We start from the raw sequence: 22,939 nt of genomic DNA on the forward strand, positions 1-22,939 counted from the left end.
CTCCCCTCTAAGCTGCTATGACAGATCCCAGGCAGTATCCCAGGAATGGCTGGAGCTTGGGCAGATACAGATCCACAGCCTCACATAAGCTATTTTTTCTTCTTCTTCCAACTCTATGTCAAGTACACAGAGAGGCTGAGAGACTTGCCTAAGGTCACACAGCAGTTGGTGGCAGAGTTGATATGTCTCCTGATCACTGTTCTGTGCTCCTCTGTCTGTAAAATCTCAAGTTCTGTATAAATGTACAATGTGTGAAAATGGAAAAAGAGCAAAGTTTTAAGTCAAAATGTTTAATCATGATCCAAGAGGCTGGGAGGACTTTGGGGCAGTAGCAGGAGGAAATCAAGGCCTAAATACTCCAGCTCCTGATGCTCAAATGCTCTGCAGGATTCCAGGGCAGGACAGGCAGCAGGTTCCCATCCTCCATTCAGATGAGGAGACATGGGAGCAGGATTCTTGCTTTGGCCTTCCTAACAACGGGGACTGTGTTTCTACGCTGCCTCAGAACACCCAGCTCTGACGACCCGGAGAATGCAATACCAACTGACTGGTTTGTTAAACCCTGATGATCCTGGTAGGAAGGGATCAGGAGGGAGCTTAGTAGAGCCAGTCACCACCACAAGATATGGCTAAACCATGGTGACCAGTTCCTAAGGAGGGGTGGCCTGCGTCAGCAGTGGAGGGATGAGAACTTAGCCAGTCAGCTTCCACTGTGTGGATGTGCGATGGTGGGGATGTCAGGGTGGTCATGTTGTGTACTGCGCCTCCTTCTGGATGCTGTCCTTTCCTCATTTCTTGCAGGCGGCAGGTCAGGCTGGGTGTAATAGAGGGGAAGAGGGCCCCCAGGGCTGTCCAGCTATCAGAAACTTGGGAGCAGAATCAAGGTAAGTGTGCAGGAGAAAAGAGAGGGCATCCATGGCTGTGGCCTCAAAGCAAGGTTTTTGTTCTGTGGAAGAAATGCAATGGAGTTAGCTCTACCCCCTTCAACCACCTCGGCCTCAGTCAAGGCCTGTCCCCTTCACCTAAGGTGTCCACTAGAGGTCTAGACTATTTGTGATAACAAGGAGGCTACCCCCTTCATCCCCCTGTCTGCCTTGTCTGGGATTCTCCCAGATGATTCAGTAAAGGTATGAGGAGTGTAATAGAAGAGGCCCTACCTGGCGTTCCATCACAGGTAAGGTAGCGTCTGCCCAGTCCTGGGAGAAGAGCTGGCTGTGCAAACGCATCTTAACTGCAATAGCCTCCACTGAGGAGAAAAGAGAAGATAGTTTAGAAGCGGAGAGTTGTTGGCTCTTTAGGCTCCCAAGGAAGGAAATGGAATACCTCTGGGACCCTGGGATATAGGAGGGTAGAAGTGAGGAAAGGACAGGATCAAAAAAGAGGTGCAGTGTCGCTGGGGCCCAGACAGGTTAAACAGGAAGCCTGGAGGTCACTCGGGGAGCAGGAGAAGGAAGACAGGCCCAGGCTGGGGGGTGTAAATCTATTCTGAGGAGGGGGCTGCTTGGCCTGCAGGAGATAGACAGAGTTGATCCTTTTCCTCCCCCTGGGTCCAGATGACCTGGCCACTGGGGAGGGAGCAGAGGGAGCACACTCACTGAGGCAGGGGTTGTGGGAAAACAACTCTTCCAGCCGCTCACACTCCTCCTGCATATTGCCACTGCCTCGGCAGGTACAGCTTAAGGCAACACTGGTATTGACGTTGCTGATGAAGTTGGGGGTCATGGCAGTTCCTGGGGGGTAAAGAGGGGATTGTCAGAGCCTAGGCCAACTCCAACCTCAGCTCCCACCCTCTCTCATCAATCTCAGGAGCACTCCATCTGGGTTCAGTAGCCAGAGCATTCTCACCCCAAGGCCAATCTATATCCCCTAGCCTCACCAATCAGCCCCATGTATGCTTGCAGACATCTGGACTGTTCTGTAGCACAGGTCCCTAGGATGTCCATGGGATGACAATGGGTCTGAAAATCGGCCAGGCGTGATCTGGAAGAAAGAAAATTCAAGAGTTTCCTTTAAAGATAAAATGTATAAAAAAAAGAAGAAGACTTCGCTCCCTTATCCCCCAGTACAGCGCACAATGGATACCTGACATTCCTGTTGTGAGGGAGTATATCCCCTGTGGCCCACATGGCTATGAGCATGTAGACCTCCACACATGACTAACATACTTTAATTAGCTTGGATGTTGAACTACTCCTGAGTGTAACCTGGAAAGGAAGCTCTGGACACTGGCTGACTCCTAGAAACCCAACTACACCTTTTCCAGGACTGGCTTCTCCCAATACACTTTGGTTCCATTAATCGTTTTTGTTGCCCTAACCGGTTTGGCTCAGTGGATAGAGCGTCAGCCTGCAGACTCAAGGGTCCCAGGTTTGATTCTGGTCAAGGCCATGTACCTTGGTTGCAGGCACATCCCCAGTAGGGAGTGTGCAGGAGGCAGCTGATTGGTGTTTCTCTCTCATTGATGTTTCTAACTCTCTATCCCTCTCCCTTCCTCTCTGTAAAAAATCAATAAAATGTATTTTTTTTTAAAATTGTTTTTGTCCATGACTTCCTGTTCAATAAGAACTCAGACCCTGGGGGCAATGGAGAGATAAGGACACGTATGTAATACCTTAATAATAAAATTAAATTAAATTTAAAAAGAAGAAGGAGGAGGAGGAGGAGGAGGAGGAGGAGGAGGAGGAGGAGGAGGAGAAGGAGGAGAGGAAAGGAATGATATCTTTATCATCTAGGCCAGCACTTGTTATGTATCAGTACTAGCTACCAGCACAATAACAAGCAGTATGGCAGAGAAGTTAGGAGCACAGACTCTAGGCCAGACTTCATTCCAAACCTTATTAACAAACCTACCTGGGTGAACTTGACTATGTCCTTTCACCTTTCTCTGCTGTGGCTTCTTCATTTCTAAACTGAGGCTGATAAACACACACACACACACACACACACACACCAACATCTATCTTACAGAGTTCTTGTCAGGTTTAGATGAGTTAATTAACACATGGTAAATATTAAAACAGTGCCTAGCCCACAGTCAGTACTCAGTAAGTGCTAGTGGTATAATGAGAGCTCTGACTATGTAATATTTGCAGAAGAGGAAAGTGGGATTCAGAGGCTAAACTACTTGCCCAAGGTTACAGAGAAGTAAGTGTGACTTGATGTGACTCGATTGTCCACAAATGTCACTTGAATGGATGATAACTACATTTTGGTGAGTGTTTTCCTGAGAAGGCAGAGGAAAGCCAGATCAGAATTTGGCTGAATAATATGTACCAAAACACCTTTCAAACCTTCACACCCTTTAATTCGGTAATGGTACTTGTAGCAATACATCCTAACCAATAATTAGATTTGTGTACAAAGATTAATAAATAAGAGTGATACTTATGCAGCATTATTTAGAAAACATCCTAAATATCCAACAATAAAGAATGATTAAATAAAATACAGGGCATCCATAAAATGGAGTAAGATGTAGGCTCTTAAAAATCAAGTGATTGCCCTGGCCGGTTTGGCTCAGTAGTTAGAGTGTCGGCCAGAGGTTCCTTTCTGCTCAAGGGCAGTACCTGAGTTGCAGGTTCGATCCTGGGCCCTGGTCTCAGCGAGTGCAGAAGGCAACCAATGTGTGTTTCTCTCTCTCTCTCTCTCTCCCCCGTCTTCCCTCCTTCCTCCCTCCCTTTTACTCTCTCTAAAAATCTAAAAATCAATGGGAAAAAAAAATCTTCGGGTGAGGATTAACAAGAAAAAAAAAGAAAAAGAAAAAAGTCAAGTTGTCAAAGGACAGTAAATGACAAAATAAGCACCACCATTTATTGAGCACTTACTTTGCACCAGCAACTTAAGCACTGTACATAAATTATGTACTTTAACTCTCACCAAACTCCTACGAGTTATCTCAGTTTTTACAGAGGACTAAGTGGAAACCTGGGTAAAGTGATGGAATTTGAGGTTAAATGGTTGGCTCAAGGTCACACAGACCCACAACTTAAATTTAGATCTGACTTCAGAGCCTGTCTTCACCACTATTCCATACTGCCTCCACTAGAAAATGCTCATAAGATATGTACCATAAATGAGAAGAAGATAGAAGATAGAAATATATTCCCAGAATATCAAATTTTATTTATCTATATACAAAAAGGACTAGAAGGAAATGCTCCCCAAAGTATGGCAGATTAACTTCAGGTGATATAGATTTTAAGTGGTATTTTTATTTTTTTAAAATTTCTTTATTGATTAAGTTTTTACATATGTGTCCTTATCCCCACATTACCCCCATCCCCCCCCCCCCCTCATGCCCTCACCCCCCTGTTGTCTGTGTCCCTTTGAGTGGTATTTGTATACGTTTTTATATTTTCTGAAGTTTTTACACAAATAAAATACTATATATTCTTTTTGAGAAACGAGTTTCATAAAATTTGGAAGGGTAGCTACATTGTTAAGTCAGTGCACAGCCCCTGGGGAGTCGGACCCAGCACCGCCCCAAGGCGGCCTGCAGGGAACGGTGCACTGTGTCCTTAGAGATCCTGCCCACCGCACCCAGCCCCACACCTGCACAGCGGGTCCGCGTGGCAGAGGCGCCGCAGGTCCAGGCAGTTGGGGGTCCCAGGCGGCAGCGCGCAGCTGGGGGCGATGGTGTTGCGCCTGCGCTGCCCGCAGCCCAGGTCGGAAGGCGCACAGGGGCACAGCAGCAGGCCCTGCGCGTGGGGCTCTGATGCCTTCTCGAAGAAAGCACGGAGCTGCTGGAGGCAGGTGGCGCGCCGGCAGCGGGGCCCCGAGGAGCAGGCCTCCCCATAGGCCTTGCGCAGCCGGTCACACTTGTCATGAAGAGTGCACAGCATGGCGAACTTAAGGCAGAGGTCCGAGTCTATGGAAAGAGCCGCACCAAGTCACCAGTCCTCCTGCAAACCCAGCTTCCCCAGGAATCCTTGCAACCCTCTGATTTAACAAGCATGGTAGTGGGGGGTAGGAAGAAAGGAAGGACCGCCCAGAGTAAGCTACTCTCCTACTCCTCAGCTTGACTGGGGGGGGGGGGGGGGGGGGCGGCGGCAGAAAAGCCACATACATCTAGAGCTCATTTATCTAGAATTCAAGTAGCCAGAAAGCTCAAATAACCAAAACCCTTTCCTCAATCTTATGTATTGAACGAAATCTCATGGTGGACGTAAGCTACAACGATCTAAAGCACTTTCTGACCCTAGCTGGTTTGCTCAGTGGTTACAGCCTTGTTGGCTTGCAAGCACGTACCTAGGTTGCAGGCTTGATACCCGGGCCCCTGAAGGAGGCAACCAATCCATGTGTCTCTCTCACATCACTGTTTCTCTCTGTCTCTTCTCCTCCCTTCCACTCTCTCTAAAATCAATGGAAAAAATATCCTCTGGTGAGGATTAATAAAGCACTTTCTGAACTGTCCAACAAATGCAACCAAATTCTACTAAGGATTTTGGTTTTGTTTTACATCTATCTATTCTGCTCAGTATTAATATCACCTGCTTTTCTTGCATTGGTTGATGCATGCATAAAAGTTTCCCATTCTCTTGAGTCTTGGGAAATTACGGTGATATTCCAATTAATAGAATATTCCAGCAATCAGAACAATGGAGTAACTGGAACAGGTAAATTCCTGGATTCCGTGTAACTAAGAGTTTATGTATAAATCTCTCTGCTTTTCTCTCAAAATTCGAATATATAGGACTATATAACAAAACTCCCATCTTTCTCAAAAAGAGAGTGGATGTGTGTGCATTCCCTTCTAATTAACACGACAGCTTCACTTTCCTGAAAAACATGCTTCATAGTCCTTGCCAGACAGATGGCTCCCCACCCTGAGACACTCCTGAGGAGTCACTCTCTAACCATTTTCCCTGCCCATCCCATTAAAATGGTTGAAAACAAGCAATTTCCTAGTCTTCAGAGACCAAAAAAAAAACTACTTAAAAAGAATTTTTTGTTTTGTTTTGTTTTTTTTTTAGAGAGAGAAAGAGGAAGGGAGAGAAAGATGGATTTCTTGTTTCACTTACTTATGCATTCATTGGTTGATTCTTACATGTGTCCTGGCCAGGGATCAAACCCACAACTGTGGCCTATTGGGACGATACTCTAACCAACTGAACTACCCAGCCGGGGCAAAAAACTACTTTTGTGCCTACCTCGAATGAGGGTAAATAATCCATTTCAGCACATTTTTTTTCTGGGACTGCTGCCACCCCCACAAACCCTTTGCAGAAACCCACCTTTTGGAACCAAGGAGCCCTAATGGGCTTACTTCGAATGCCTCCCTGATAATTACTGCTCTTTGATGACTCTTGTGAGGCAAGGCTATGCCCCAGAACTCAGGCTCCCACCCTGCACAACGCTGCTTTAGTTACCTGGCAGGTGAGGACTCTTCCCTCACAAGTTCCCAGCTTGTGCTCCCCACCAGGGCCCAGGCCCAGCCCCCACACCACAGTCTCTGCTTGCCTCCACACCTCGCTTGAGCATGCTCAGTTTGCTGATATTCATTTTCCAGGGTTTTCTGGTCACTGTGTCTTCATAGGGGGAGACATCCAGCTCATAGTCACCTAGAGACAAGGTGGGGAGCACCAGAGTCCTGAGGACCGGGCTGGGGACGGGAGCAGGAGGGGCTGAGGCTGCTGAGTCAGACCTCAAAGCCCCGTGGAGAAAAGGAAAATGCAGTTTCTTCCTAACTAGCTGTAAGCTGTGCAGAAGAGAGAAAAAAGCAGGGCCATGAATAAACTAGGTTTGATGATAAGAATAGTAAAGGTACCATGTTGAGCACACTGTGTGCTGGGCACTATTAGTATAAGTGACACCCTATATATACAGGGTATCCCCCCAATTATATACATCCTTTTAACCCATTGTTAATTCCAATGGGTTAAATCTGAAAAGAAAGAAACATCAATTGAGCTATCAGCAGCTAAAGTGTGTATACACTTTGGGAGGACATCCTGCACATATATTCTATATATATTTGATCTCACTTAATCCTCCTAAGAAGCCTTTGGGTAGGTAAGAAGAAACAGGATGAGAGAAGTTAAGTCACTTGCTCAGGTTCACATAAGCTAAAAAGGGGAGCTAGAATTTCAAACCTAGACTATCTGATTGCAGAATCTCTGCTCCTAACTACTAGACATATTCCTGAGGGTCCATGAGCAGGCAACGGTACTCTGTCTTGTTTTCTCTTCCTATTGGAGAAGGGGAAGTGGTAGACTCTGTTCCAGGCCTGACCACTTGGCTATGGAGAAGCACTGCATGCTGAGGAGATGGAAGTGAGGCCAGGTCCCAAACTGAACCTGAGGGAGAAAAGCATACAAGGAAGAAGCAATGATCTCGAAGGGAACACATCTCTCACAGTACCCCCATGGGGCTGTGGGCTCCTTAAGGGGGCTTACTGGGTTTTATCAAATCACTGCATAGTTCATATACATGGTAGGTACTCAATAAATGTTGATTAATAAATCTTGCTGGAAGAGAGGTGAGCTTGCAGGTTTGTCACCCAATAAACCTCTATGAATGCATCTTCAGGAAATGAGGAATATGGATGATGTCAGCCAAAGAGGAGAGGATAGTTTGGATACATGGAAAGACCTCGTGCTTCTAAGGGGAAAAGGGAGGCAAAAGGATCCAAGGAGAAGTCTCAGGGCAAGTTCTGAAACAGAAGGGATTAAGATGAGGAGTGAAAAGCAGGAACCAAAGGTGTGATAAATTGTATTACTGTTTCCAATTATTTGCTACCCACCCTGTGGGAAGATTATACATCCCCACCTGTCACCATGTGACTTTCAGACCCCTGTCCCACTGCTAGGTTTGGCCATGTGATTTGCTTTGGCCTGTGCATTGTGAGCTGAAGTTTCATAAATCACATCCATATGAGCAAAAGTTTTAAGAACCATTACCTGGTTCTGCTGTTGCTCTCTTACCTCTATCAGCCGGTATCCCTGAATGAAGAAGACAGGTAGAGCAACTCATGGAAGCCTGCAGCAGATGTGTAACATGAGCAAGAAAAACATTTTTGTTGTTGAAAGCCAGAGATTTTGAGGTTGGTTGGTTGTTACTGCAGCATAACCTAGCAAATTCTTACTAAAAATGCAATTGGTATGCCCTAACCGGTTTGGCTCAGTGGATAGAGCGTCGGCCTGGGGACTGAAGGGTCCCAGGTTCGATTCCGGTCAAGGGCATGTACCTTAGTTGCGGGCACATCCCCAGTGTGCAGCTGATCGATGTTTCTCTCTCATCGATGTTTCTAACTCTCTATCCCTCTCCCTTCCTCTCTGTAAAAAAATCAATAAAATATAAAAAAAAATGCAATTGGTAAATAGAAGTGGAGTGCTGCAGGAACAACAACAACAAAAGTCTAATATATGGCATTGGCTTTGGGACTGAACAGGGTGGTGAACTTGGAAGAATGATGATATACTTTAAGGGGAGAAGCTGAGAAACAGAAGGTTAGTATGTCTTCATTGCTATTGGCTGCATTTGGCAAAGGACTGGAAGGAAGATATAAGCTCAGAAAAGAACTGGCCAGTTTGCAAATAGAAAGGAAACAGAAAAGGGAGAATCCAGAAATTCCAGGACCTACAGGATTAAGAGTTGCAACTGCTTCTCATCTTCAAATGGTAAAAGATAAAATTGATATCATCAACAAATCAACAAACGACAAGCGCTGGAGAGGATGCTGAGAAAAGGGAACACTCGTTCACTGCTGGTGGGAATGCAGACTGGGGCAGCCACTATGGAAGACAGTATGGAGTTTCCTCAAAAAGTTAAAAATGGAACTCCCATTTGACCCAGTGATCCCACTTCTAGGAATATATCCCAAGAAACCAGAAACACCAATCAGAAAGGATATATGCATCCCTATGTTCATAGAAGCGCAATTTACCATAGCGAAGATCTGGAAACAGCCTAAGTGCCCATCAGCAGATGAATGGATTAGAAAACTGTGGTACATCTACACAATGGAATACTACGCTGCTGTAAAAAAGAAGGAATTCTTACCAATTGCAACAGCATGGATGGAACTGTAGAGCATTATGCTAAGTGAAATAAGCCAGTCAGTGAAAGAAAAATACCACATGATCTCACTCATTTATGATTAATAAAGACCATTATAAACTGATGAACAAAAATAGATACGAGGCAGAGCAGCATCAAACAGACTATCAAACTACAGCGGGAAGGCCGGGGAGGGTTGGGGGGGTCGGGGGGGGGGAGGTAAGAGATCAACCGAAGGACTTGTATGCATGCATATAAGCATAACCAATGGACATAAGACACTGGAGGATAGGGGAAGCCAGGGGAATGTCAAGAAGGGGGAAAAAAGGAGACATATATAATACTCTGTAATACTTTAAGCAATAAAACAAAATTTAAAAAGTAAATAAATAAATAAAAAGGAGAGACCTTTCTGCAAAAAAAAAAAAAAAAAGATAAAATTGAAAAAATGCTTTGAGTAATAAAGTCTGTTACAACTCAGCCTTAGAGCAAAGACCAAATCAAGTTTGTGGTTATCATGCCCTTTGTGGAGATCTCTCATTGATTGAGATGATATCCAATAAATCCTGCCAGTTGGACAAATGAATTTAGGGAAAAAAGAATAAGGTAATTGCTCTCCCACAGAAGCCCGATAAGGGCAAGGTATCTCTAATTCAGTCTAGAAAGAGATGGATGTCTTGAAAATAATTACAGGAAAAGCTACTACTGGCACAGGAGGTGACAGAAGTCAAAGTATAAAAAGAAATTATATTTTGAAAGAGTTGAACTACTAAGAGTCACCAATTTGGATTAAAAGAGACTGTGCCTATTTGAGCCTTAAAATGACCCAATATTCCTCAGATAAGAAGCAGGCTGAGCCCTGACCGGTTTGGCTCAGTGGATAGAGCGTCGGGCTGCGGACTGAAGGGTCCCAGGTTCGATTCCAGTCAAGGGCATGTACCTTGGTTGCGGCACATCCTCAGTAGGGGGTGTGCAGGAGGCAGCTGTTTGATGTTTCTCATCGATGTTTCTAACTCTCTATCCCTCCCCCTCCCTCTCTGTAAAAAATCAATAAAATATATATTAAAAAAAAAAAAGAAGCCGGCTGAGAATGCTGCTCAGTCCCCAAGGAGGTCAGGTTCTCTCTCCAGCCCTTTTCAGACGCTGCCAAAGAAAACACAGCAGGTCTTTGAATTATGTCATTTAGTTCGACGTTGTTTCATTGTAATGTTGGTGAGAAAAAAAATTGATTCCCCACAGAGCAACTGTGTGGAGTTTGCACATCTCCCCATGTCGGCATGGGTTTTCTCTAGGTACTCCGGTTTCCTCCCCATTCCCAAATATGCACATGTTAGGTGAACCAGCATGTGTGCATTGTCTCATCTAAGTGAGAGTGGCTGTGAGTATGAGTGGCCCTTTGATAGAAGGGCCTCCTGTCCAGGGTGGGTTCCCGCCTTGCACCCTGATCTGCCAGGATAGGCTCTGGTCACCCACGACCCTGAACTGGAATAAATTATCTTACTTGTTTTTATTAATCTTTCTTTTTAAAAAAAAAATATATTTTATTGATTTTTTACAGAGAGGAAGGGAGAGAAATAGAGAGCCAGAAACATCGATGAGAGAGAAACATCGATCAGCTGCCTCCTGCACATCTCCCACTGGGGATGCGCACGCAACCCAGGTACATGCCCTTGACCGGAATCGAACCCAGGACCCTTCAGTCCGCAGGCCGACGCTCTATCCACTGAGCCAAACCGGTTTCGGGTATTAATCTTTCTTAAATGTATGTATAGCTCACATTTATCTCAAGGTTTAATATCAGAAATGCTTGAGTCTTTATTTAGAAATTTGGGGATTTTTTGAGGCCAGAAACATGTCACAGGAACTTAACTCTTGTTTATGTCAATTAGCCTCTGGGAAAATTGGTTTTATTATATGTCGCTTCACTTAAAGTTGAAGTTTCCAAGAATCTATCGATGATATTAAGTGAGGACTTACTGTAACAGACAAGGAAGGACCTCCCAGAGAGCTAGAGAACAATGAATAGAGCAACTCTCCCATGGAGCAAGAACAACCCCAGTTCCCAAGGAAGTTGGCCCTGTGACATTTGTCTAGCAGGACTTCAGAGTCTCTAAGAATCAATGCCTGCTGCATAACTCCCATCCCTCTTCTTTCTTACAACGTTTGTTCTGGTTTTCCTGTTCCTGTTCCATTATTGTGCATTGAGTATAAATGGGAGGCAGATGACTTGTCCTTTTAAGTCCATAATTTTCTAAATCAAGCGGAGCCACACTCAGACCTGATATAGAAAGAATCACAAGATCTTGGACTTGAAGCCTGATGTCATGCTTGGATAAAACTCTTAGGGCATCTTCCTAAGATGTGTATAAGTATATTTTGCTTGTGAAAGAGAGGAAAATGAATATTTTGACCGAGTGGTGGACTATGGAGACTGTATTATTATTTCCAGTTAATTTTGCCCTCACTGTAGGATTATATATCCTCACTTATTGGCATGTGATTTTCAATGTCTCCCTGTGGGAGGAGTATACATCCCCTCCCCAGTGATGTCAGGCATGCCTGCCATGTGATTTACTTTATCAATGAAATGTGAGCAGAAGTATTTTATATATAACATCTGAGCAGGAGCTTTTAAAGCTATCACATGGTCCTGCCATTGTTCAATTCCCTCTGCTATAAGAAGGGAACATCCCAGATAGAGGCTGTAACCTCAGCCTGGATCCCAAAATGAAGGGGACACATGGAACAGCCAACATGGAACATGAGTAAGAACTAAATCTTTGTTACTACGGCATGGTCCGGTAAAAACTGACTAACACAGGGAGTCAGAGGGAGCTCTTCTCTTTGGCTCTTCAAATACATTCTCTCTTTTACCATCTCCTGCCTGGAATGAGTATCCTTTCTGTTGAAGGCTGGACCAGCACACTGCCTCCCAGTCCTGAATTTATGGATTACACTGTATTTGGAGCTTGTTTATAGATTAAGACCATTTTCCTCCACCTCCTCTCCAAACTCTTCTGTTCCAGCAGCTCCTCAGGTTGGGCCTCGGCCTGATTCAGGCCTCTGCCAAGAGGCAGCTACATGGTGTCAGGTAAGAAAGTGGGAAGTAGCCCTACCTGGCTTGGCTCAGTGGATAGAGCGTCAGCCTGCAGACTGAAAGGTCCCGGGTTCGATTCCTACCAGGGGCACATGCCTGGGTTGTGGGCTCGATCCGCAGTAGGGGGTGTGCAGGAGGCAGCCAATCAATGATTCTCTCTCATCATTGATGTTTCTATCTCTCTCTCCTTCTCTCTTCCTCCCTGAAATCAATAAAGAAATATACTAAAAAAAAAAAAAAAAAAAAAAGAAAGTGGGAAGTAGGGAAGTGAAATGGTAATGTTGGGAGACCCAAAAGGATACTGCCAATTCCTCCCTCCACTACCAAGTGGCTCATATACTGAAGGATTAAAAAGCAACCCCCTAGAGCCCTGGTCGGCAAACTGCGGCTGGCAAGCCACACGTGGCTCTTTGGCCCCTTGAGTGTGGCTCTTCCACAAAATACTGACTTCTGCACATGGGCCACGAAGTTTCAATCGCACTGTACGTGTGCGCCCGCACGTGGTATCTTGTGGAAGAGCCACACTCAAGAGGCCAAAGAGCCGCATGTGGCTCGCAAGCCGCAGTTTGCCGACCATGGCCCCTAGAGCCATCTTCTCTAGCTTAGTCCACGCTAGGAAGGGGACCTCACCAAGGCTGCGGGCAGGGTGAACAGTCCAGTAGATGTCCAGGCAGGCAGTTTGGTTCTTCATGCGCCGGTGACACGTGCAACTCATCAGAGAGCTGTTCCTGAGGTGCTGTGCTGCCTCCAAGCAGTCCAAAGAAACGGAAGGCTCCTCTGCTGGTGACAGGGTGCTTTCACTAGCCGTGCAGGAACTCAGGTGGTGGTAAGCAGCATTGCAAGTCGGATTGGCCTGGCATTTCCTCCTGGCCTGGATACAGCTATTTGTGAGCCGGCCCTCTGTGGGGAGGGGGTCCCCTGTGGAGGGAGAGATAAGGCTCATATAAGTCAGAGTAGCTGCCTGGGAGAACCAAGTCCTCAAGTAAAATGGGGGGCGGGGGGGAATTCAGGTGAAGCTTTGGGCAGGACAGTATTGGAGTGGCACAAAAGGCCTTTAGAAATAAATGTAGGGAGAAGGCAGCCCAGCAGAAGTGGAGAACAAATCAGGCCCAATAAGAGTTGCGAGTCTGAAGAGAGGCTGCTCAGCCTCCCGAGAGGGGAAGGAGGACAGTTGTTTAAAGATAACCCTGCCAGGCATAGGGAGGAAGGCTCTGGGCAGAGCTATGTCATGGGTAGGACTAGCATCATAACCAGAGAGTTGAAAATGGGTATGGATGTGCTAAATGAGAGTTAGCAATAATTCTGAGTCACTTAAAATACCTTACAGCGGAAGCTGGTTGAGGTTAGGGTGGGGAGCTTTTGCTGACTCTGTCACTGACTCAGGAATACCAATGTTGGTTACAGCTGAGCTCTGGAGGAAGACCCTGCATCCTGGAACTTGGGGTCCCTATCAAGGGATAACAGAACATCATCATACCCCGTTTTTCAAGGCAAAATATCTAGGAGTCATCTTAATTCTTTTTTCCTTCACAACCTATGTTCAATCCAACAAGTCCTGTCAACTCCACAACATATCTGGAGTCTGCCCACTTCTCTCCCCAGCAATTACTACCTCCTTTACTCTAGCCAACATTAAATCTTGTCTGAACTACTGCCAAGACTTCTTATTGGTCTCCCTGGTTCCATCTTCCAAATTCATTCTCCTAAACCACTCACTCACCCTTTCCAGATTTGTTGAGATTTAATTGATATGTAACATTAGTTAGTGTGTTTTAGGTTTACAATGTGATTTGATACACATACTAGTATATACTATGAAATGATTACCACAATAAGATTAACATATCCTTCACCTCACACAATTACTCTTTTGTTATTGCAGCCATCTCTTTTTAATGAAATTTTTAGGTTAGAAAGATTTTTACTGAAGTAAAATTCATGCAACATAAAATTAACCATCTTAAAGGGTACAATTAAGTGGCATTTAAATACATGATTAGTCTGACCATCACCTCCATCTAATTTCAGTACATTTTTATCACCCCAAAAGGAAACCCACACCCATTAATTACATCATTCTACCTTCCTCCTAGTCTCTGGCAACCACTAAACTGCTTTCTGTCTCTACAGATTTTTCTAGATATTTTATGTAAATGGAATAAAATATTTAATCTTTTATATCTGGTTTCTTTCACCTAACATACTGTTTTTGAGGTGCATCCACATTGTAGCATGTATTACTACTTCATCCTTTTTTATGGATGAATAATATTTCATTGTATGGATATACAGCATTTTGTTTATCCATACATCAGTTGATGGACATTTGGGTTGTTTCCTTTTGGTTACTTTGAATAGTGCTGCTGTAAACATTCCTGTCCAAGTATTTGCTTGAACTGGTATTCAGTTCTTTGGGGTGTATACCTAGGAGTGGATTGCTGGATCATATGGTAATTCTATACTTAACTTTTTGAGAAACTGCCAAATTATTTTCCATAGTGGCTACACCATTTTACATTCCCACTAGTAATATTCAAGGGTTCCAATTTCTCCATATACTTGCCAACTCTTGCTATTTTCTTTTTTTTAATAGCTATCCTAATGGGTATGAAGTGGTTTCTATTGTGGTTTTCATTTGCATTTCCCTAATAACTAATGATGTTGACCAACCATATTTTCATTATAGCCATTTGTATGTCATGTTTGGTAATAAAATTTTTATTGAAAAATAACATACAGAAAAGCGCACAAAAAAGTACAGTTTAATGAATTTCAAACTGAATACACCTGTGTGATCAGACCCCAGGTAAAGGACCAGAACATTACCAGCATCCCAAAAGCCAGTCATCATCCCTTCCAGGAAACCAGCATCTTCACTTGTTTTGTTTTTTAATAAGGACATTTGTGGGGGTTTAAAAAATATTTTTATTGATTTTTAGAGAGGATGGGAGAGGGAGAGATAGAAACATCACTGATGAGAAAGGATCATTGCTCGGCTGCCTCCTGCACACCCCATGTGTGGGGGATGGAGCCTGCAACCCAGGCATGTGCCCTAACAGGGAATCAAACCGACAACCTTTCGATACATTAGATGGTGCTCAACCAACTGAACCACACCAGCCAGGACCAGTTTGCAGTTTAAATGTTATCTCAAAAAGGCCATCCCCAACCAATGTAAAATAACCCCCTAGCTATTCAAACACATTATTACTTCGATTCCCTGCATAGCACTTGCCACCACTTGATTTTTTTTGGATTATCTCCCCCTCTAGACTTCCATGTTGATCTTTTTTGTTCTTGTTAATCCTCACCCTTGGATATTTTTTCTATTGATTATCAGACAGAGTGGAAGGGAGGGAGGAGGGTGTGGAGCGGGAGAGAGAGAGAAACATCAACATGAGAGAGACACATTGGTTGCCTCCTGCACACACCCCAACTGGGGTTAGGGATCAAACCCACAACTGAGGTAAGTGCCCTTGATCGGGAATCGAACACAAGACCCTTTGTTTGGAGGATGATGTTCCAACCACTGAGCAACACTGTCCAGGGCTGACATGTTTATCTTATCACTACTCTATCACCAGTGCCTATTCTTTGTGAGCTCCTACTATCCTATCTAATAAAAGAGAAACATGGTAATTGGCGTACAACCGCTACCCTTCCCATTGGCTAATCAGGGCGATATGCAAATTAGCTGCCAGCCAAGATGGCGGCCGGCAGCCAGGCAGCTGGAAGCAAACATGAGGCTTGCTTGCTTCAGTGATGGAGGACTCCAACGTTCCCCGCCTGCCTTGCCCACCTCTGAGCTTGCAGTTTAAGAAACATTGTAACAAATATAGAAGCTAAACAAAACCCCAGAAACCTGCTTTCAGCGAGCCGGGATCTCAGAGCTGGAGTTATACATTGTTTCGATTATAGAACCAAAACAAACAAGATACCTGCTTTCAGGAGCAGAGGCCTAAGAGCTGGAGCCTCAGAGCTAAAGCTGGCCCAGAATTAAAAAAAGAAAAGAAAAAAAGGAGCGGTTGGGAGCTTCCGTCACCCGCCAGCCTGAAAACAGCCCTCAGCCCCTCACCCAGACTGGCCAGGCACCTGAGTAGGGACCCCCACCCTGAAGGGTGTGTGACCAGCTGCAAACAGCCATCATCCCCTCACCCAGGCTGGCCAGGCACCCCAGTGGGGACCCCCACCCTGATCCAGGACACCCTTCAGGGCAAACCAGCCAGCCCCACCCATGCACCAGGCCTCTATCCTATATAGTAAAAGGGTAATATGCCTCCCAGCACTGGGATCAGCGGAGCCGCGAGGTCTCCCGGCACCAGGATCAGCGTGACAGGGGGCAGCGCCCAAACCCCCTGATCGCCCTGTGGCTCTGTGTGTGACAGGGGGTGGAGCCACAACCTCCCTATCCACCCTGCTCTGTTCGTAACAAGGGAAGGCGCTCCAACCCCCTGATCAGCCCTGCTCTGTGCCTGATACAGGGGAGCTCCCCAACCCCCTGATCGCCCTGCGGCTCTGTGACAGGGTGCGGCACCTCAACCCCCTAATCGGCCCTGCTCTGTGTGTGACAGGGTGCGGCGCCCCAACACTCCCTCTCCCCCCATGGGCCCTGCTCTGTGTGTGACGGGGTAGAGCCATAACCTCCCCATCGGCCCTGCCCTGAGTGTGAGAGTGGCGGTGCCCCAACCCCCTGATCAGCCCTGCCCTGAGTGTGACAGGGGGCGGTGCCCCAACTCCCCTATCGGCCCTACTCTGTGAGTGACAGGGGGGGAGCTCCTCAACCCCCTGATCGGCCCTGCTCTGTGCATGACAGGGGGGAGCTCCCCAACCCCCTGATTGACCCTGCTCTGTGCATGACAGGGTATAGAGCCCCAACCCCCCTGATGGGCCCTGCTCTGTGCGTGACAGGGGGCAGCGCCCCAACCCCCGGATTGGCCCTGCTCTGTGCGTGACAGGGGGTGGCGCCGCAACCTCCCCATCGACCCTGCCTTGAGTGTGACAGGGGCAGTGCCCCAACCCCCCAATCGGCCCTACCCTGAGCGTGACTGAGGGTGGCATTGCAACCTCCCAATCTGCCCTGCTCTGTGCATGACAGGGGAAGGCGCCCCAACTCCCCAATCGGCTCTGCTCTGAGCCCAACCAGGGGCTGCACCTAGGGATTGGGCCTGCCCTCTGCCACCCGGGAGCAGGCCTAAGCCAGCAGGTCGTTATCTCCCGAGGGGTCCCAGACTGTGAGAGGGCACAGGCCGGGCTGAGGGACCCCCCCCCCTGCCCCAAGTGCACAAATTTTTGTGCACCGGGCCTCTAGTCTATATATATAAAAGGCTAATATGCTAAGTGTCTAACTGTCCAGGTAATGTCACATAGCAATGCCTGGCTTCCTCTCCCTAGCAACTAGCCTCCTTGCAGTTTCTTCAACCCAGGAACACCCAAGTGGAAATATTTTACACTGTAACCAAATGTCTGTGAAGAGTTTTCCCGTGCCTCATCTCATTTGATCCTCACAGAAGTCCTGGAGTAGGAAGATAAGAGACTCAGTGGAATCCTATTTTCTTTTCATTAGCCGGAAAACGGAGATTTAGAAAGCTTAGAAATTTGACCCGATTGAAAAGAAGAAATGGTGGACCTTGAAAATGACTTCAGGTTTTCTCACTGTGCAGAATATAGTCAAACACTGTGCAGTTAAATATTTTACCCTTTGTTCTCCTTGTGTGACCTACAATAATAATCTGCTTCATGTTGATATTTACTGCTGTGCTGCTGACAATTACCTGAGAAGTTGGAGTGCTTCACTGGGCTGGAAGAAGTTTAGCTACATCAGAAAGCAGGTCTAATTAAGCAAGTTTATTCTATGTAAAAGCCCAAGTTGACTCATGTATGCACGATACATATAAAGCTCTCGCTGGCGCCAATCGCATGCCTGTGTTTCCATCTGTCATTGTTGATCGTGAATTTGGTTGACACTTCTATTATAGACAAAGGGTTAATAGAGATATTAAAATATTTCTTCTAATTAATTTCCTTTCAATGTGCACAAATTCGTGCACTGGGCCACTAGTTTAAGAAATAATCAGATAACAGAGACAGTCTGTGAGCCACCTCTATAACTTTCTGGGTCCCTTCCCTCTACTTACAATCAGATTCTCAAAATTAGGAGGGGTCTCAGAGTTTAATTAGTCCAACTTCCTCTTCCAATCACATAAAAATCATTTAATTACTTATTAAAATGCAGATTTCTGAGCCCCATCCCAGAATTACTGAATCAGAATCTCTAGTGATAAAGCCTGGGAATCTGAATTTTTTAAAAAATTATTATTATTTTTTTAATCCTCATCCAATATGTTTATTGACTTTTAGAGAGAGGAAGGGAAAGAGAAAGAGGGAGAAACATTGATGTTAGAGAGAAATATCAATCGATTGCGACCATACCCATCCCAACTAGGATTGAATCTACACCTCAGTATATGCCTTAACAGGGAATCAAATCCAACCCCTTCCCCACTGGGAAAAAACACCTGCAACCTTTTGATGTAGGAGATAACTACTCCAACCAACTGAGCAACCTGACCAGGCGGGAATCCAAATTTTAGCAAATTCACTGGAAAGTAATATGCACCTTATAGCTTAAGAATTGATGCTATATCCAGTGCATAAAAACATTACTGATTTTTCCTTTGGCTTAAACCTCCAATATGCCTCAGCATAACACTTTGTCTTTTTATTTAAAATTTCAATATTTTGTTCATCATGGATTTTTTTGGCGTTAATTTTTATTTTAAAAAATATTGCATTGAAATATTCTTTATCTTTATCTTGACTACTGAGTTTCTGGGCATCCCCTTCACTCACCTCACCTTAGTCCCAGCCCTGTATAGGACCATTTAATTCACTTTTTGGACCTTAATTTCACAAATGTAAGATGAAGGGATTGGATTAAACCAGAATTTTTCAATGGAGGAGTTGAAGAAGAGAGAAGTTAGGCCTCTTTTAGTGGTATATCAAAATTTTCAAATGAATGTGTAGTTCAAAAAAACATATTTGACCATTTTATATGTGGAAGATGAAAAAACAGCTTTTGAAGTTTCAAAATATATTTAAGAAAAGCACGAGATTTTTATCTTTACCAAAAGTGGGACATGAATTTAAATAGTCTGAGAAATGCTAAATGTTTTGGTAGGTACCCAGTAAGAGTTTGCTGAAAGAAATATAGCAGGTCCAAGTCTCATTGTTTTAACTGGACTAAATATCGAGTTGTAACAATTTTCAAAATTAAACATCTCTGATTCCTTAGCTGATAGTTCACCAAGTCTGGGCAATGGTGGATTTAGGGGCACGGAAGCTCAACAGAGGGTGGGGGCAAGGTGTTCAGTGTTTACCCTTGATCCTCACATGCAGCCATACTGTTAGGGTTAGTGACATTTCCTGGGCAGCCAAATCTTATCAGTGATGTCTTACTGCCCTGATTTACTAATGGTCAGTTTGGACAGACTAGCCCTTGCCCTCCTTCCTTCCATATCTGCCTTGCAGCCAAGATTGGAGAATTGCAATCTTCTCCAGTACTCACCTTGTGGACAGAGGTCACCATCCATGTGCGGTCCCTGCTTCAGTATTCCCTCCACTCAGGCTCTGGGCAGGAACCCGGAAATGAGATTCCAAGCACTCATCCCACACAAAGGCCATGCATGGGCCCATTCCCTGGGATCCCAAGCTGCCCGTCCTTAGGGCAATGACATGGTTCTAAAACCCGGCCTTGATCATCTACCTATTCCACAAAACACCTACTGTGTACCTACAATAGGGAAACGCACTGTGCTGATAGATTGCAGGGAAAGGCCATTTTGCCCAAGAGCCAGTTTTCTCCTCTAATTAAGATAGTAACAGCCCTGGCCAGTTTGGCTCAGTGGATAGAACGTCGACCTGCGGACTCAAGGGTCCCGGATTTGATTCCGGTCAAGGGCATGTACATTGGTTGCGGGCACATACCCAGTAGGGAGTGTGCAGGAGGCAGCTGATCAATGTTTCTCTCTCATCCATGTTTCTAGCTCTCTATTCCTCTCCCTTCCTCTCTGTAAAAAATCAATAAAATATATATTTTTTTAAAAAAGATAGTAACAAAGTACATCTTTAAGGGGCGTAGGTTGGTGGTGAGCAATATTCTCAGCAATACAACCAAATAACGATGTTAGCATGTTGTGGCAGCAGTTTACAACCCTGATTTGTGACACTCCTAACCCAAACTTCTCATCTGTACCTAGTGTCCACTTCCCCAGTCCTCACAGGGGACGGAAGAGGTGATGCCCACGTGGAGCAAATGGAGTTTCCCCACCTGCCGGAGACGGTGTTGTGGAAGTTGTGGGTTGTTCTGTGATGGTGCAGATGCACCACAAAAGAGGAAGGGGAGAACGGGAGCTAGGAGATGCGTGGGCGTCCTGGTCATTGCATGCAACTCAATCTACAACCGTTCAGACCCTTCATTAGGCATGGAACCCAGCCTTTTCCTGGCCCCCCTGGGGACCTCCTCTAGTTCCCCAGGCTCGGAGGAATCGATACCCGGGACCAGGTGGCGGTGCCGTGAGTCCTCTCTGGGCAGTGCTGACAGGGCTCCACCTACACACTCCCCTTCTCTCTCCTCCTCCTAACACTCTGGCCGAGAGAGTCCGGGGACACTCACCGGCTCCGAGCAGCGGCAGCAGCAGTAGCAGGACAGACAGCGCCGACAGCAGGTTCGCGGGGCGCGCCATGGCCACGGTGAGGTGCGCGGGGCGGCGTTCGCCCCTGGGCTGCTCTGCCTGTGCCGGCGCCACGCTCCCTTCACTCCTCGCCCTGGAGCTCCGGGAGCTGGGGGCCCCTTGCCGGCGCCTCCCACCGCTGTCTCCCGCCCCTCCCCGCGCGCCAGGCGCCAACTCTCGCACCAGGGTCCTGGGCGCCGCCCTCCCACCCGAAGCGCACAAACGAGCCTCTTCTTTCACTGGACGGAGAAACGCTGGGGTGGGGGCAGAGGGCGAGTGCTCCGGGAGCGGGAGGGCGTGGAAGATCGTGCTCTATCTGAGCCCCCTGCCTCGCCCCCCCTACCCCCCACTTCGGCTCCCGTCGGAGATATTGGGGAAACTACCGCTGAGACTCACCATCTAGGGGGTTCCCAATAGCTATCCCAAAAAAGCACCCTTTCTCACCCCCACCCCCCACCCTACTACCACCAAGGAACAACCAACACAAATGAAATCTTGTAACAAAACTTGAACACACCAGCACCAGGGCACTTGCATTTCTTTTTCTTTTTTTTATTTTTTCTTAGAATTTGCACATCTATGATTTCATTTTTCCCTCATCAAGTATCTTCAAGGGTAAGATTCCGTCATTGTTTTTAACCCCAAGATTCTGCAAAGATGGGTCCCGGACAGGGAGCAGATCTGGTCCCAGATCCCAGGATCTTTGCCAGACTAGACTCCTTCAGCCCCCTCAGAGTCATGAGGGAGGATGGAAGGATTAAACCCCTCTCAGACTAAATAGCAGAGATTTCCCTGGAAGAAAGACAAGGTCACTGAGGAAGGTAGCTGGAGAGACCACTTAGGTGCCTCCTCATTTTCGGATGACGTTTCAGAGCGCAAGCTACTCTCCCAAGATGAAGCAGCTAGGTAGATACAGCTGTGCCAGAGCCCAGGCTTTCTATCTATAGAGGCAAAGGTACTCATTGGCCTAGGGTGGATTCCCACCTGCTCCCAGCACAAATATAGAGGCAGAAGGACCTGAGAGTTAAGCAGTGCTTAAAGCAGGGATCCTCAAACTTTTTAAACAGGGGCGAGTTCACTGTCCTTCAGACCGCTGGAGGGCCGGACTATAGTTTAAAAAAAAACTATGAGTAAATTCCTATGCACACTGCACATATCTTATTTTGAAGTAAAAAAACCAAAACGGGAACAAATACAATATTTGTATTTGCATGTGGCCCGCGGGCCGTAGTTTGAGGACCCCTGGCTTAAAGAGAAAAAGAGGATGATGAAAGGAAGTAGAGGGTTTCATCCTCTAACCCTCTAACCAAGCCGTCTCACTGCCACAGTCCACCTGGCGAAGGGCCAGAAAGGAGGGTTCTGAGCAGCACAACATAAACCTCTGAGATTTATTGGCTGCTGCTTCTGAATATGGCCATCCTGCTGTGGCCTCTGGGGGGCATTTGCCAATGTAATCAGCACAGAAAGAGAGTCATTCCAGCCAGGGGTGTAAATCACCCTTCACAAAGCCAGGAGAGAGACATGTGGCCCTAGATAAGGAGAGAAACTGATGTGGCCTCTTGTGCCCTTTCCTCCCTTCTCCTGCCCAGGGGGAGCTGGTTCCTGAGCTGTAATGCACTTTAAATGGAGTTTGTGCTTCTTTTTAATCTATATCTGCCTTGCCAGTCTTACAGAACTATGAAAGTGAACATCTGGCTACTCAGCTTTTGTACAAGGCCTGTTTTCCCTCAGGGTGGCCTACCTTTAATGTACCTTTCCCAAGCCCTCCCCTCCATTAAGGTTAGAAAACCTGTAGCTGGGGAGCCTATTATAGCCCCCACTCTGGCAACAGTCTCAGAACAGAATTTACAAAACAAAAGTTAACAATTTTAGGCCGAGACCTACAAATCAACAAAGATGTGGTGTGGTCAAGGGGTATCACCTCTGCTGTCCCTCTCCTTCAGCAATAAAGCCAAATCAAGTTTGGGGTGGGTGGGTAGGTTGGGAAAAGGCATTTGTTCAGGGTGCCTACTGAAAGTGTCTACACCAGGGGTGGGCAAACTTTTTGACTTGAGGGCCACAATGGGTTCTTAAACTGGACCGGAGGGCCGGAACAAAAGCATGGATGAAGTGTTTG

The 22,939-nt window shown here is 46.1% G+C and overlaps 1 protein-coding gene across 1 annotated transcript; it reads right to left on the reverse strand.

Moving 5' to 3' along the window:
• Positions 1–278: 278 nt before the first annotated feature.
• On the reverse strand, positions 279–21,058 carry GFRA3 (GDNF family receptor alpha 3). The gene is made up of 8 exons (XM_081091887.1): positions 20,766–21,058; positions 12,725–13,012; positions 6,468–6,560; positions 4,552–4,867; positions 1,877–1,980; positions 1,596–1,730; positions 1,158–1,246; positions 279–946 (listed from the first exon to the last, which is right to left on the reverse strand). The coding sequence occupies exons 1-8, from the start codon at positions 20,833–20,835 to the stop codon at positions 860–862; spliced, it is 1,182 nt and encodes a 393-aa protein (XP_080948013.1). The 5' UTR covers positions 20,836–21,058; the 3' UTR covers positions 279–859.
• Between the last annotated feature and the right edge of the window lie 1,881 nt (positions 21,059–22,939).

This window comes from Myotis nattereri (genome assembly GCF_964212035.1).
Source record: "Myotis nattereri genome assembly, chromosome: 5".
Lineage (NCBI taxonomy): Eukaryota > Metazoa > Chordata > Mammalia > Chiroptera > Vespertilionidae > Myotis > Myotis nattereri.